Source organism: Scophthalmus maximus, chromosome 4 (assembly GCF_022379125.1).
Source record: "Scophthalmus maximus strain ysfricsl-2021 chromosome 4, ASM2237912v1, whole genome shotgun sequence".
In the NCBI taxonomy this organism is placed as follows: Eukaryota; Metazoa; Chordata; class Actinopteri; order Pleuronectiformes; family Scophthalmidae; genus Scophthalmus; species Scophthalmus maximus.
In genome coordinates, this window is record NC_061518.1 from 5,189,148 (window position 1) to 5,204,262 (window position 15,115).

The 15,115-nt window shown below is 43.2% G+C and overlaps 2 protein-coding genes across 12 annotated transcripts in view; one reads left to right on the forward strand and one right to left on the reverse strand.

Annotated features, from left to right (window-relative positions):
- The window catches only part of myo9aa (myosin IXAa), a 98,867-nt gene extending 95,352 nt beyond the window's left edge, over nucleotides 1–3,515 (reverse strand). For 6 of the 11 annotated variants that reach the window (XM_047331445.1, XM_047331442.1, XM_047331447.1 and 3 more), the window contains exon 1: nucleotides 3,100–3,514. The gene's annotated coding sequence lies outside the window, so the exon portion shown is untranslated. Of the gene's footprint in view, nucleotides 1–3,099 lie in introns of all 11 variants that reach the window. The other 5 variants (XM_047331450.1, XM_047331449.1, XM_047331444.1 and 2 more) reach the window with 2 other exon arrangements.
- Nucleotides 3,516–5,164: 1,649 nt separating this feature from the next.
- Nucleotides 5,165–8,035, forward strand: senp8 (SUMO peptidase family member, NEDD8 specific). Its single transcript, XM_035628891.1, has 2 exons — nucleotides 5,165–5,285; nucleotides 6,750–8,035. Exon 2 carries the CDS (start codon nucleotides 6,775–6,777, stop codon nucleotides 7,411–7,413), a length of 639 nt encoding a protein of 212 aa, XP_035484784.1. The 5' UTR covers nucleotides 5,165–5,285; nucleotides 6,750–6,774; the 3' UTR covers nucleotides 7,414–8,035.
- Nucleotides 8,036–15,115: the final 7,080 nt, after the last annotated feature.

The window sequence follows — 15,115 nt, forward strand, 5'->3', positions numbered from 1 at the left end:
CTGAGGCCGGTCTCTTTTTTTTTTCTTTTTTTCCTCTTTCTTCTTAGAAATAGCAGACACGGGGCCTGTGGGGTGTCGGATGTCGACGGGGACCAGTTGCCGGAGCCTCAGCCTTGGCTGCCTCTCGTGCCGCAGCAGCTGTGTCTTCTCAGACCTCGCATTCCTGCAGGACAGGCCCACTTTACTCTCATCACCTGTGCTGATCTGAGGCCCGAGGATGAGCTCGCCAGGGGAGCCGCGCCGCTCCTACGAAAGGGGATGCTGATGGGAAACGATTGAATAAAGTTCAAAAACAATAGAGGTATAATTTAGTTTCTGCAGTTAGAGCTGCAACATTTAATCAATCAGCAACTATTTTGATAATCGATTAATCAATTCAAGTCGTTTTTTATGGAGCTAAAAGTCAAACTTCCCTGATTTTAGCCTCTTAAATGTGAATATTTTCTGGTTTCTTTGCTCCTCTATGACAGCAAAACTAAATAACTTTGGTTTGCGGACAAAACAAAACATCATCTTGGGGTTTTGGGAAACACGATCAACATTTTATGACATTTTATGGGCCAAACAACTAATCGATTAATCGAGAAAATAATCGACAGATTAATCCATAATGACAGTAATCATTAGTTGCAGCCCTAGCTGCAGTGGCACTGTGAGGGTTTATGAGTTTATGGGTTTGGGCAAAGACTATACATTAAATCAGGGCTGGAATTTAAAACTATTTTCATTACAGATTAATCTGTCGATTATTTATCTTGATTAATCGTTTTGTTGTTTGAGTCCATTAAATGAAAGGCCAGATGAAATGGATAAAAAAAATGTTGATCGTGTTTCCTAAACCCTCGAGATGATGTTATGGGTTTGTCCACAAACCAAAGATATTCAGTTTAATGTCATAGAGAAGGAAAGGAACCAGAAAATATTCACATTTAAGAGGCTGAAACCGCAACATTTACAGAATCTACTTAAACCGATTATCATAATAGTTGGCGATTCGTTAAGTAGTCCATCACTAATCAACTAATCGAAATTGCTGCAGCTCGACAATATACTGTCCGCGCTTTGGTTTCAAGCTTGTGACCTCTGCTGCCTCTTCCTCTTCCTCATTTTCCTCTCATCGCTCTACTGACAATTCACCCGTTTACAAAAAAGACTGGAGAACGACAATCAGCCTCTACAACAGGGTACAGTAATGATAAACTCACTTATACAATGTGGGCCACACCCCCCAAAGAACTGCCTAATTATACCACCGCACGAGCTGCACAGGAACCAGTGTGTCTGTGTGCGTGCGTGTGTGTGTGTGTGTGTGTGTGTGTGTGTGTGTGTGTGTGTGTGTGTAGTGTTGTAAAACATCAGCCTGAAGTCGACTGTGTGTGTGTGTGTGTGTGTGTGTGTGTGTGTGTGTGTGTGTGTGTGTGTGTGTGTGTAGTGTTGTAAAACATCAGCCTGAAGTCGACTGTGTGTGTGTGTGTGTGTGTATGTGTGTGTGTGTGTGTGTGTGTGTGTGTACTATTGTAAAACATCAGCCTGAAGTCGACTGTGTGTGTGTGTGTGTGTGTGTGTGTGTGTGTGTGTGTGTGTGTGTGTGTGTGTGTAAGTGTTGTAAAACATCAGCCTGAAATCGACTGTGTGTGTGTGTGTGTGTGTGTGTGTGTGTGTGTGTGTGTGTGTGTGTGTCTGCTGACTGAGACGCTCACATGCACCCCATGATTCAGCAGCTTCCTCACCCCATTAGACCTCCCTGTTCAACCAGCGCTGCTCTGCAGTCTGCACCGCTCTCACTGCGTTCGCAGACGGCACCGTCTGACCTCCACTTAAATAATACATGACAACATTTTATCCCACTCCGCTGCAGCAGCCGAACACTCAAACCTGCACATACCCACTTCTTACTATTAATATTATTTAGAAGAAAAACACCAGACTTATGAGCTTTGGCAACTGAATTTTGAGGAAAGACTGCATGGTGGTGCGATTGTATGACCCTCTGCTGTGTGTGTTGCTGTGTGTATTGGTCTGTGATTGTGTTGGGGGTTCTTCATTGTGATTGGTAGATGGTGTCTCTGTCTCTCTGACATATGCTCTACGGCACATGAGGAAATTCTGAAAGGTTCAAATTCAGCTTCTATGGTTTTTACTATGATTCATATTATTTGTGCTGAATCATCCTCGGCACACAGATGTTGTTCTGTCTGACTTCAGTCATATTGTTTCTCTATTTTAACATGAAAGATGAAAATTCAACTTTTGGCTACGATTCACTCAGTTATCCGATCCAAATCATGCAACTACATTTTGGTAACTGAACTGTTTCTGTGTTGTCAAATCAAACATGTTCTCGTTTCAGCTGCTGCTTGATTTGAATCATCTGCATGTAAATAAGTATGTTTTTGGCTTTGTGCTGTTAGTCGGATTAAAAGAAGCAAACGAAGGAACGAAATCACTTTGAATATGGGGAAGCTATATGACTGCCTCTGTCTGTACTTTTTTTTGTATGTTTAACAATCAATGCATCAGGAAGATAACCTACAGCAGCCCTGATATTGACGCGATATGAATCAACACAACTAAAAAAATAGTAAAAAAAAAACAAAACTAAAAAAAGCAAATTTCAACAGGTCTTTACAGGACTGTGGCTTGTCATGTGTCACATTTCATCAGGATAACATCGGTGGCTTCGGATGCAGAGCAGGCACCTGGATGACATGTCACCGAGCAGCACGGTGCTGTCACACACACACACACACACACACACACACACACACACACACACACACACACACTCTAGTCATTCAACCAACGCACCGGCTGATCCCGTACACACCTTAAAAAGCGTGGCAGCCGCGCACACACACACACACACTCACACACAGATAGTGTTGCAGATTAACAGAACAGGTTTGTTGCAGAGACTGAAAAGTGATTCACGGGCTCAGCGGCTTCTTCTTCTTCTTCTTCTTCTGCTGCTTCCAGCTTCGAGCCCCCAGATCCCCGCATCCCGGTGCGGGACAGCCCCGCACCAGACACAACACACACACACGGACGCACCACACACACCTACACACACACACCTCCTCCTCCACCGGACTCTCTTACCTCCAGGAGTGAAGTCAACTGTGAGCGGGACCCGGGAGTTTTCCGTCTGCAGCTCGTTGCCTCACAAAACGACTAAGTCTCTATTTAATTCCCACTGAATCACTGTCCTCTCTCTCTCTCTCTCTCTCTCTCTGTGTCTCTCTCTCTCTCTCTCGCTCGCTCTCTGTGTCTCTCTCTCTCCCGTCGCTCACCTCCGGACGACTGCTAGATTCGAGTCCGCGCTACAAAAAAAAACTAAAACAAAAAACTTGCGCATTGTTTAAAAAACACACGCACACATGTGTGTATGTATACCCGAGCTGAGCTGGTGTGTGTGTGTGTGTGTGTGTGTGTGTGTGTGTGTGTGTGTGATCATAAAGGGCGCAGAGCTCCGCAGCAGCTTGCTGTCGGTCGAGGAGAAGCTCCTCTTCTTCTCCTCGCTAATCAGTGGCGGCCACTCTCGGAGGCGCGCGGCCGTACGGTGCGCGTCCACGCCGCTCCTGGGGGCGGGGCGGGGGAGAGAAGAGGCGCGTCGACGATGGAGGGGGCGGGGCGAAAAGACCGGAAGTAGACGGAGAGAGTAATGCCGCCTTCAGGGGCTAGTCGGAAAAAAGGCCGTCTTCCCAGAGACATTGAGAGCCCTCGTTTAATGTAAGCGGCGAGTCTTCTTCCCACTTCTCGGAGTCGGAATAACGGTAGAGAATGTCACGTTCCAACTGCTTTGTTGTCGGAACGGATTGAAAGAGAAATGGCGAAATGGCTGATGTTATTACTTTGCACCGCACTAGCAGACGAAAGTCCATAGCATTGGTCTATTTCCAGTTAGGGTGTACATCGATTACAGATTTGAATTATGTACTTTATGTACTTTTCCACGTGTAATTACGACTTGAGGGGAAATTCATGTGCAATTTCCAAATCGGCGAGTTGGTTTTATCATAAATCCGACATCACATGAATGCAGCACACGCACATATTCATGATCGAATATAAAATCTGTTGAGTTTACGTAGCTGTCATGACAGGAGCTGTGCTGATTTCTAAATACGTGGTGATTTTCCTCTTTATCTATAAATCAGTCAATCAATCAAACTCTATTTATAAAGCACGTTTCAAACAAATCAAATTCCATTAAAAGTGCTTTACAAGTGATATATATAACATGTAAAAAGTGAATTAAAGACCCGGATATAGAGACTAATGCAAACCAAAACAATAAATTACTGAGGTGACAACAGTAAAAGAAATATTAAGGTAAAAATAAAAACAACAATAAATAAAATTAAGGAGTACTTCACAAAAAAATTAAAATAAGATTGTAAAAGGGCAAAGAGTTACATGTAAACTAATGATGATCAACACAACTTAAGTTAAACAAAATAGAATAAGATGAATTATAATGATAGAAAAAAAAGGTCTAAATAATAAAACCATATATGAAATGCTACATAAAAAAACGATTAAATAGTAAGATTTTAATTTACGTTCAGATCAACAACCTTTTAGCTCATCTCAGCATCACCAATTTTTTTTGTTCCCAGTTGGTTTACATTATTTCATAGTTTTTAAATAATTCTGATATTTGGAAAAATTTTCAGAAAAAAAAATGACAAAAATAACCAGCAAAACTTTGTGAATGCGTCACTGTGACTTTTGGCATTTCTCGTTGTTTCATGGTTTGTTTTTATATAAGACAAATATTCAATGGAATATTGAGAAAGTAACCAACAGTCTTATCCATAGTGAAAAAATTCATCAGCGATTCACTTCAGCTACAACAGAAAGATGTTGCCTACACATTAATACTTGAGTAATGAGGTGTATTTTCTGCTTTGAGTTCTTTAAGCACATTTTTCCCATTTATAATTATCTAGTTTTACTAAAGAAACATAATATACTTGTACTTGTAATAATTAAGAAACGTTTTAACAGTATAGCAGCTTGTTAGTACTTTTACTTTAATAAAGGATCTGGATAATTCTTTTAATGCTTTCAATGCCTCTGTGTTTTGAAACACACCGTTACCCTGTCAGTAAACGCACCAGCGGGTACCCGGATGAAACCAGCCAATCATAGCCGAGTTTATCTCCAACATACTGTCGTGAAATGTTTACGGTCCTCACTTGTTCCGCTTTACGTTAGTCATTGCAATGAGGGACACCACTCCAGTTTCCATGGCACTTTGTATTTGAATGTGTCTTTTACAGGTAAATTCAAACACATGCATGTATTTTAAAATGACCGAGCAGGGCTTTATATTCAGGAGGCTCGAATTGTGTAGATGTTCATGTTATTTTAGTGACGGTGGGGGTGAAAGTGGCGGTTAGCTTGTCATGCTAACCGATTCAACGATGGGAATAAACGCACTGCAGCGATGTGACTCACCGCGGCGGCTTCGCCCACCTAGATTAAACGCTGTAAATACCCGAAGTAGAACTGCAACCATAAAGACGATAAACCGTGTCTTAGCGACACATTTATCGATGACGCAACAGAAGTGGATCTATGTGTGTTAGCTTGACGAAAAACAAACAAACCAAACCCAGTGCACTGCCAATGTCACTTAGCGGTGAAGGGCTTTTAAAAAAAACAGGTAGTGATTTTCATTAGGACGAATCTGATGAGTATCTCCATTGATCTATTGATAATTGGTAATAAGACCTACACACTGACACCTTCACAAAGCTGGTTTTGCATTAACCCACAGTCCAAATCTCTTAACTATTAGAAAATTATTAAAATAATAAAAGCAAAAAATCACATTTGTGAAGCTGGAACCAGGAAATGTTTAGCATTTTAAATGTGACCCAATTACAATAGTCAATTGAGTTACTTCATTCATTTAAAATAGAAATAATTAAATATCATAATTGAAATAAATAAAAATCATATTTCATAATGTAAAACCTTCCTTGGTGAATTAACAGAAGCTGTCAGATAATTGTAGTGAAGTAAAAAGTACATTGTCCTCTGAAATGTGGTGGAGAAGACACACGTTACATAGAAAGATGACTGAGTACAGGTACAAGTACTTCAAATCTGTACATATATGTGCTGTGCTTGAGTCAGTGTACTAAGTTACCTTCCTCCACTGTCTGCACTAAAGGTTAATGTTTCAGTGATATATTTTTTATTTTGAAGTTGGCCTCTCATGGTAGAAATGTATCGCTGCGTCATCCCTGTGCAGCTCTTTAACTTAAATAAATCTGTCGGGAATCAAATCATCTTTATTGTATTCAAATGAAGCTCTATTATTAATGCGTCTATGTATTTATTTAGTGTGATTATCTCTCCCTGTTAATTAGAAGTTCTGTTTTGAGTGGACACGTGGAAAGTCTGGAACATCAACATGATTCCACTCATTCATAAATATCTGCCGCGCTTTATTATTCGTCACGTTACCCTTAACTCCGTTGTCCCCAACGGGATCCTGTTTAATGATGATGCTGGTTTCCAGTGATTTGATTGGTCAGTAGTGGGGCTGTTGACAGGCTTTGATCTCTCATCTGAAACGTAAGCTGCTCCGGAGGCAGGTTAGCTGTTCAGCATATGTTGCCATGCTGATTTACCCCGATGAGAAGAGAACCAGCTTCGTAGGACTGAGAACCCAGAGTTGAGGCTTTGTAGTACAGACCCCCTGGACTGATATATCTTCGTCTTGTGTCTTTCAGACCGACGCTGTGTCTGTGTTGGAGGATGGACCCTGTAGTGTTGAGCTATCGCGACAGCCTGTTGCGGCGCTCGGACGTGTCCTTACTCGAAGGACCTTACTGGCTCAACGACCAAGTCATTGGTTTTGCCTTCGAGTACTTCGCTGCCGAGACCTTCAGAGTCCTGGGGGAGACCGTCATCTTCATCAGCCCGGAGGTCACCCAGTTTATCAAGTGTGCCTCGTGCCCCGAGGAGCTGGCACTATTTCTTGAGCCGCTGGATCTCGCTTCTCGTCGCTGGGTCTTCCTCGCTGTGAACGACAACTCCAACCAGAGCGCCGGCGGGTCCCACTGGAGCCTTTTGGTCTACCACCACAGCTCCAACCACTTTGCCCACTATGACTCTCAAAACGGCAGTAATTCACTGCACGCGCGGCGCATTGCCGGCAAGCTGGAGCCCTTCTTGGGTGCGGGGAGGAAAGCGTCATTCCAGGAGGAACCCTGCCCTTCGCAGAAGAACAGCTATGACTGTGGCATGTATGTTATCTGTATCGCCGAGGCCCTGTGCGAGAAGGCGAGGGCGGAGGGCTCGCCGCACCTTCCTGTGCAAACCATCACCCCGGCCTACATCACCCAGAAGAGGGTCGACTGGCGCAGACTGATCCGGAGTCTTAAGACACAATGACCTCTGCTGCTCACTTTTCCTTAGCACGTTGATTTCCCCCCTCAGTATACGCAGAACCGCTGTCAGCCACCACATATCTACTGCTGGAGCATCAGAATGCACTCCTTGAATACAATATTTAACTATATGAAATATATTTCTATAACAGTCTCTTATCATACTCCATAACAGAAAAAAAAACTTAAAGCAATGTTGTGAAACAGTTGGTGTCGTGTTAATCTCATGTTTGCACAGCAACATACAGTCTGTAAAGAAGCCAGCATGCCGATAAAAGGAGCTTCCACCCTTAGACATATGTATCGAGGATGTTGACGGAGGCAGGGCACACACTGTCTTTGCTCCATTTCCTCATATTGGAGCAAACGTAGAAATGTTTACACAGATTATTTGCTCAGGGTCGTTTGAAATGAACTGGATCTGACGAGAAGAATGTGTGAATCTTAACTGTGGCTCCGACTTTATGCCTCATCTGTTCTCCGTAACATCTGTAACTAGAAACGACGGTTCAGAGGAAACTGCTGTGTGTGTGCGTGCGTGCGTGTTCTCACATAAAGCAAATATCAGAGTCATCTGTTGACCTAATAAATGTTACTGCTGTCACACTTCTTTGTTGACAAAAGGATACCTTTGCTTTGTGCCTTTTTTGTTTACGGTCCCAGTCGTCGTCTTATTGACTATTAATATGAATATGATGGATTTTTTAATACATAAATAAACCTCACAGAAGAGATTGATTGGCAGGAAGCAGAAATGTTGGATAACTGATTTTTCGCAGAAGGGTTGTAGTAGTGTTGGCATGGTGACACCTTTCACTTTTATTAATATGAAAATGTGTTTTCAAACTCTTTTTCTAGGCCAAACTGATTTTGGATACTTTACTTTTGGCAGTCGAGACTTGGTTAAAACATCTACGCTCTGAGGAGTATTTATAAATTCTACAGTAAAATCTGATGCTGATACAAAAACTAAAATACCAATTATTATTATGACAAATATAATTTATACAAAGGACTTAATAGATTCACAATACTCAAACAAATCCTTCAATGCATAACAGTTTTGATTGCCAGTAACAGTTCAGTCGGTGCCCAGTCCTGTTTGCAGCAGCTTATCGCTCAAACATCTTAATTGTTGTGGATGAAAGAAGGGAACATGATACTCACAGGAATTTATTGACACGACGGACGGAGGCAAAGAAAAGCTGAAACACAATACAGGCAATATAGACTTTCACTAAACACGTTATTTCAAAATAACTCAATGTAAATGTATTAGAGGCAACAGTTTCATTATTAGAAAAGTATGAAAAAATATCCTCATGCTATTTCTATAAGAGTCCCAAAGTAGAAAGCGGGTTAACTTCACCAACTGTCGTCCAGCTTTCTGCTTTCAATCACAGGAAAACTGTTCTGCAGTTACATCTTTACTTTTCGGAATCAGACTGGCCTTTCAATATTTATTATGAGCGAGTATTACAGCTGGATCTTGGATTTAGGGGCTCAACATGGATCGACATGCAGCAGAATAAAGCTGTAGTATGATTTCAGAAGGGGTGTGTGTCTGTGAGCACGAAGACCAGATACTTCTCCCGTTTTTATATAACAGCTTATCTAGAAAGCAGCAGCTACTGTAGTGAAAAGTCAAGATCTATCATTCAGTAAATCCATTTCACAGTTATTCTTTATTGTCTTTCTGAAAGCCGCCTGTCGTTGAACAGATAGAGGGGATTTAAACTACTTGGCTACTTGAAAATTGCCAATTTAACTGACCACATAAAATCCGCAATACTATCATGAATTATGTGGGAAAGAACAAAAAAAAACAGGGCACAACCTCCTGATCTGGCCGCCTGCCCAGCACTGCTCTTAAATCCACGACGCTTGGACAGTTTCCACCCTCCGCTCTCCTTCCTCTGGCATCCTGCACTCGTCTACATCCTACAGGCGTATTTCACCCAGAGTAACCAGTCGGACGAGCCATCGGAGGGTTTTACCATTGTCCTCGTAAAATGCCACAAAGGCTGGGGCATTCACCGCCGCGGCGGCGCATTAGTGAGACAAAGCGCCCGGGGACACGCACATTTAATTTAGACAAATCCGCTTCTAAGCGGCCAATTTGCCAAGTGGTAAACTCAACTTGACTTCCTGTCAGGTGCTCTGAAACCTTGCTGTACCGTGCTTTCGATTTATTAGGTTTTCGAAAACAGCTGCCAGGCCGGATCATCTACATGGATTATCGTCAGCCTGCTTTTTCTTCGTATGGACAAACTAAAGACCAACTTAATCTGGAAACGCCACCTTCACACCAGGCATTTATTTATCTCTCGTGTCTCACATGTCTTGTTGAGTTATGTGTGATTGCTGCAAGGTAAATGATGTGTTTTTCTACCACCACTACTACTACTAGTACTACTACTAGTACTACTTCTAGCTATGTGACACTTGTTTTATGTTGCCGTCTCTCCTGTAACAACAGATGAATATCTCTTAAGACCTCCCGGTTGAATAAAATGTGTTTAGAAAGAATATTACAAAGGAACATATTGCAATGTTCGGCATAACCTCAACTGAGATGGATAAACCGAAATCCCACGAAATCCTGCGCCCTGCCGCCCTTTGCTCTCTTGGCAAATGATACACATTTCTCTATGGAATAAGACAAAGCTTCTCAGTATCTGTGGCTTTGTTTTTCGCAGTAAATCAACAGAGGGCTTATTGAACTTTTGTGAAATTCTCCACCTGCTGAGGCGCCCGGCCCCTTTTAAAGCGCATTTTCCGGAAACCGGTTGTGAAAGCATTTGAAGACCATGAAAGACTAAAGTCCTGCGTCAAACATGTTTGCTTCAGCAGCTTCAAACTCCACTACCTGTAAGGAAGTTAACTTGCACAGAGGTACAGTGGGTTAGAAAGCAATGTACGAAGCAAACCGCCGTCGTAGCCCTTGGAAACCCATGGTTAAACCCGAGCTCACCTCGCTATACCACAAATCTTGTGTCATAGGACGGCCAGCGTTGGGCCCAGACGTGCAGACGTGCACTCTTATTTATATACCTAAACAAACACAGGGCTCCGCGAGGTAACTCACTCACCCCTGTTCTCCATCAGTGTTGTGTGTGCAATTGATTTCAGCGGCGGCGGCCAAGGTTCCTCCTCCGAGGATCTGCAGATGGTTCGCGTTAACCCGTCAGATAGATCTCCTCAGGCCCTGAGTAGGAACATATACACACACACACACACACACACACACATAGACGCAGGCCACGCAATTCCATAATGTGAGCTCAGAATGATCTCTGGTCCTCTTAAAGGGTGTTCTTGTGCATTACATCACGTCCTGTCACAACACATCTGCAACCAACTGCAACGGACATGGCGGCGCTTAAGCTCAATTTACAGCAGCACGCGCGAAGAGCAAGGAACATCCCACCGGGGGGAACCCGATCGATCGGACACGGCCACATCCTGGACAGCTCCGCTTTCCCCGAGGAGCAAGGAGGTCAAGTCCAAAATCATGTCGTCACATCGGACAGGAGAAAGAGGAAGGCAGGAATTGGACGCTCCACCGTGCACGTGCGGCGTGGAGCCCATGAGATGAGTCTCACCTTTGTTCTCCACGCTGACCCCCTGCAGGACTCCAGCACGTCACACGGAAACACGCTCACTACTCAGCGTTTCCAACGGACCTAACTCAGAATGTGCGTGTCTTTTGGGACTACAGCCGGAGTACGCGGGGAAACCCGGGGAAACCCAGCTGAACCGGGTTTTTCGAACCAAGAAGCTTCTTGCAGGTGGAGCTGTACGTCACACAGACCGGGAGGAGAGCAACGTTGATAACTGAAGACCCTCCACGCCCTTTGTTGAATGAACTTCCTTCTGGAAGACCAATCCAGATTATTCCTGCACTTATTTATTGCATTAATCGCATTTGTTGTATTCTAGCTCATGGCAGTTTCATGTGTACATATATGAGCGTACGCATGCTTTGTTATGTGCCTTTATTCTTTTCGTCTTCCATCTTATCACACCGTGTGCTCTGCCCTGTAGCCAGAGACAAGTGACCACACCGGTGAGCAACGAAAAAATCTCCATTCGTACGGTTTAAGTGATGTTTGACTTTTAATTAACCTCTGTTGGCACCAGGGAATAGAAGCAATATCTCCTCTGAAGTCGAGTTCTCTAACTACTAATATCTATGTCCAATTTTGATATTAACATCCGCCAGCAGCTAATGACTTGTTGTTTTTCCACCTTAGTTTTTGTGCAGATAACACACAAACAAAGAACTTGGTAATGAGTGAGCTCTAGACTTGTTGGCAAGAGGTTTTGTTATCTTCAGACAGAGCTATAGGACAGATGTTTCCCCCTTGTTGCTTCAAGTATTACATTAGTCACGAGTGATATTACTTTTCCCCTCAAACAATCTGAAAGAGAGAGCGAGAGCAAGACTAATGTTACACATGAGAACAAAAACTCGTTCCGTCTTTAATAGCTGAAACCCCCAAAAAGTATAAATACTGTATGAAAGCTTTTTTTTTTAACAAGTTTAACAACATGTGTCTTCTTTAAACAAACAGCTGCCTGTGTCACTGAATCTGTGGAAAGTGAGCGGGCACGCGCACACGCACGCACACACACACACACACACACTGAGTTATGAGGGACCGCAGATCTTTCAGCAGCCAAATTAGTTATTGCTGGAGGGAAAAGGAAAGAGCTGATGAGGTGCAGATGCCGATCCAGACGGGAGGGAGCGATAGAGAGGAACAGATGAGAGCGGAGAAGAGAAATCTTCTTCGTCATGATTTCGATTCGGTGCAGCCAGGGGCTGCTTTGTAATGTTGATGTTGATTCACTGTTTTTCTTCCGTGCTCTGTATGGTGTTCACGCGCTTCCCAGAGAGACTCGCATCAGCTCTCTGGAGAATGGGCCCGAGCCGTGTTGCTCTCAGTCGGCGGCGGGCACAGATGTATAAAAATAGTGGAGCCATCCAACTTGGGGGGGGGGGGTTTTTTGCGACCGCCGGGGTCACGGTCAACTCCCGCCAATCAAAACACGGTTTGACACGTGGCTGCACTGTGGCCCCTTGAGGTCGAATAGCAACGTTCAGTCCGAGCTTCACCACTGAACGATCGAGATAAGTCAACTACGCTTTGACAATCAAACCCAGTTGTAGCATAGAATGATGTCATTTCTTTTTTGTTGTTGTTGTTGTTGTTGCTGGCTGGTTTTGTTTGGAAGTAAGAAGAATGTACGAGTTGGGCGTCGACGACCTCAGCTCACGTCAGTCTGTTAAATCAAATACTTGCTCATCTTACACATTTCTACATAATGTTCATGCAACAACATTTCCCCATGGAATGTCTTTTTCACATGACTTCATAAACACGCACTCAACATGAAAAAGAAATTTTACTGCAGTGTTTTTGCTGTGAAACCTCTCACTTCACAAACGGATTAACTCTTGGATTGTGCCTCTAACAGACGCGGACACGTTTAACGCGCCGCGGAGGTTTATTCCTTCTTGGAGAACGTCCAAGTGTGTGTGTGTGTGTGTGATGTTTTTATTTTTACTGTGTGTAACACAGACCATTACTGCGACGTTACAGTCAGCATTCTCCTTCACACCGGGGAGGTCGGAGGTCGTCTGCAGAGCATTCCAGGACAGACAATATGGCTCCCCGGAGGTATGGAGGAGGAGGCCGCAGCTTGTCTGGCCATCTGCTTCGACCTGCCCCCATTACTCCTCAGACAAAACCCACTCCACACACACACACACACACACACACACACACACACACACACACACACACACACACACACACACACACACACACACACACACACACACAAGGAGTTACAGTAGTTGGCCCCTGCCCTCTGTGTCTCTGAAGGCCTCCGCGGTGTTGCATGAGCTAATCATTATAATAAACTTGTTTCTGCAGCCACTTTTATGACTCAATAAGTCATAAGGCGCTGCAAAATTGACACTGCCACAGTGGGGAAAAATACACCGTTACAAGTTAAAAGTATGGAAGTATTTTCAGACCAATATTAAGTTTAAATGTAGATTGTTTCTTCATTGCTTTATATCCAATATGTTCCACTTTCCACCTATTATGTTTGTCATTAGTCAAAACATAAAGGCTGGAAAAAAGCTGCAGGATCATATGTCTCACGTCTCTAAAAATACTTCTGTATTGATTAATTGATTGACTCCCGGGTCAGTGTTCTTGTTGTTATTTCTTGGGGTCAGTTGCGTTGGATGCTTGACCTGCTCCTCGGACACAGTGTCAGGGCAGAAATCTCTTCGAAACCAGGTGTCATCCTTTTCTGGCCCCTCCCCCTTTCCACTGCAGGAAGTAGGCCTCCTGTCAGTTGTCATGGTATCCAGGTGGTGCAGCCTTTGAAGAGGCAAACAGGCTTTTTTTTTTTCTCCTCACATTAGGGCCAAAAGAATTCTGAGCAAACGACACGATGGACATAAATGGATATGAAGTTTCACTGGAGGAGGTGGAGCGGCTGTATCAGACTGTAAAACCCCCGTTGGCTGTTTATGGGCTTGATGAAGGTTCATTTCAGATGTTGTAATAAAAAAAAAGTGTGGTGCTCTGTGCGGTTCCTTCACTAGATGTCAGCATAGTTTCTTGTAATGAGGTTCAGTCCTAAACGTTTCCTAAAATCAGACAGTGACAAAAACTATATATATACATATATATGTACATATATATGTATATATATAGTTTTTATCGACGGTTGGTTTGTTTGTATATCACGGCATATTTCCATGTGACTCACTTCTATAAACTACATACGACTGACGACACTGACTGCGACTCTTCAGACTCACTGACCCACTAGCGGGTGAGTCAGTACAAAGTCATGTTGTGCACAAAAACTTTTCAGATTCCAAAGGCTCCAAATACGTCTGACTAATTTAGTGGGAACTGTGTATGAAATGAAACTCTGTATCAAGAATAATTCCTCTGATGAAGTGGCGCAGCCGTACAAAATTCAAGTCTTACGTTTGAATATAAGGTCAGTGTCGACGTGACAACTTTACTGTCAGGGTGGACAAAGACTAAGGGATTTTAAAATACTTAAGGGTAAATCCCGGTTTGCTCACTGGACGAGATGCTGCTTTAATCAAGAGCATAACAGTTTTGATGACGACTGAACTGTAGTGTACTTATACTGACTGACTACCACCAGACTCTGAGTCTGAGATGCAGATGTCCGTGTAAATCAGACTGTATATGTTGGGCAAAGTGACTGATCCCAACAATTTGACCCATAAACTTTCTCCCATGAAGTTTTTTGTCTCTTAGCCTGAGTATTTTACAGTTTATTTAATTTTTTTTTAATTATGCAGGGTCTGTTGAAGAGATATATCCGCACTCTTCCGCCTCTTGCCTTTTTTTCAGACCCCATCAGATAATGTCAAACATGTGTCCATGTGTTTATCATTGACTAAAGTCAAGGTTGTTGGGTTTTTTTCAGCTTCTGAACAGCTGACATTTTAGAGAACATACCTATTTTTAAACCACGTAAAAAACCCTGACAAATTCTTTGGCTGAAACCGAGACATCTGGAAGAAAAAAAACAGCGGCCGACGCTCCACGTGTTAGTTATCGAGCCACCATGTGCGTCCGCCAACATTTGTGTTCCTGTTTTACAGTTCAGCCTGAGCTGTGCGGCAGGTTACT

Excerpts from the sequence above, each read along its gene's own strand:
- senp8 (XM_035628891.1), top strand. The coding sequence starts at position 6,775 with ATGGACCCTGTAGTGTTGAGCTATCGCGACAGCCTGTTGCGGCGCTCG.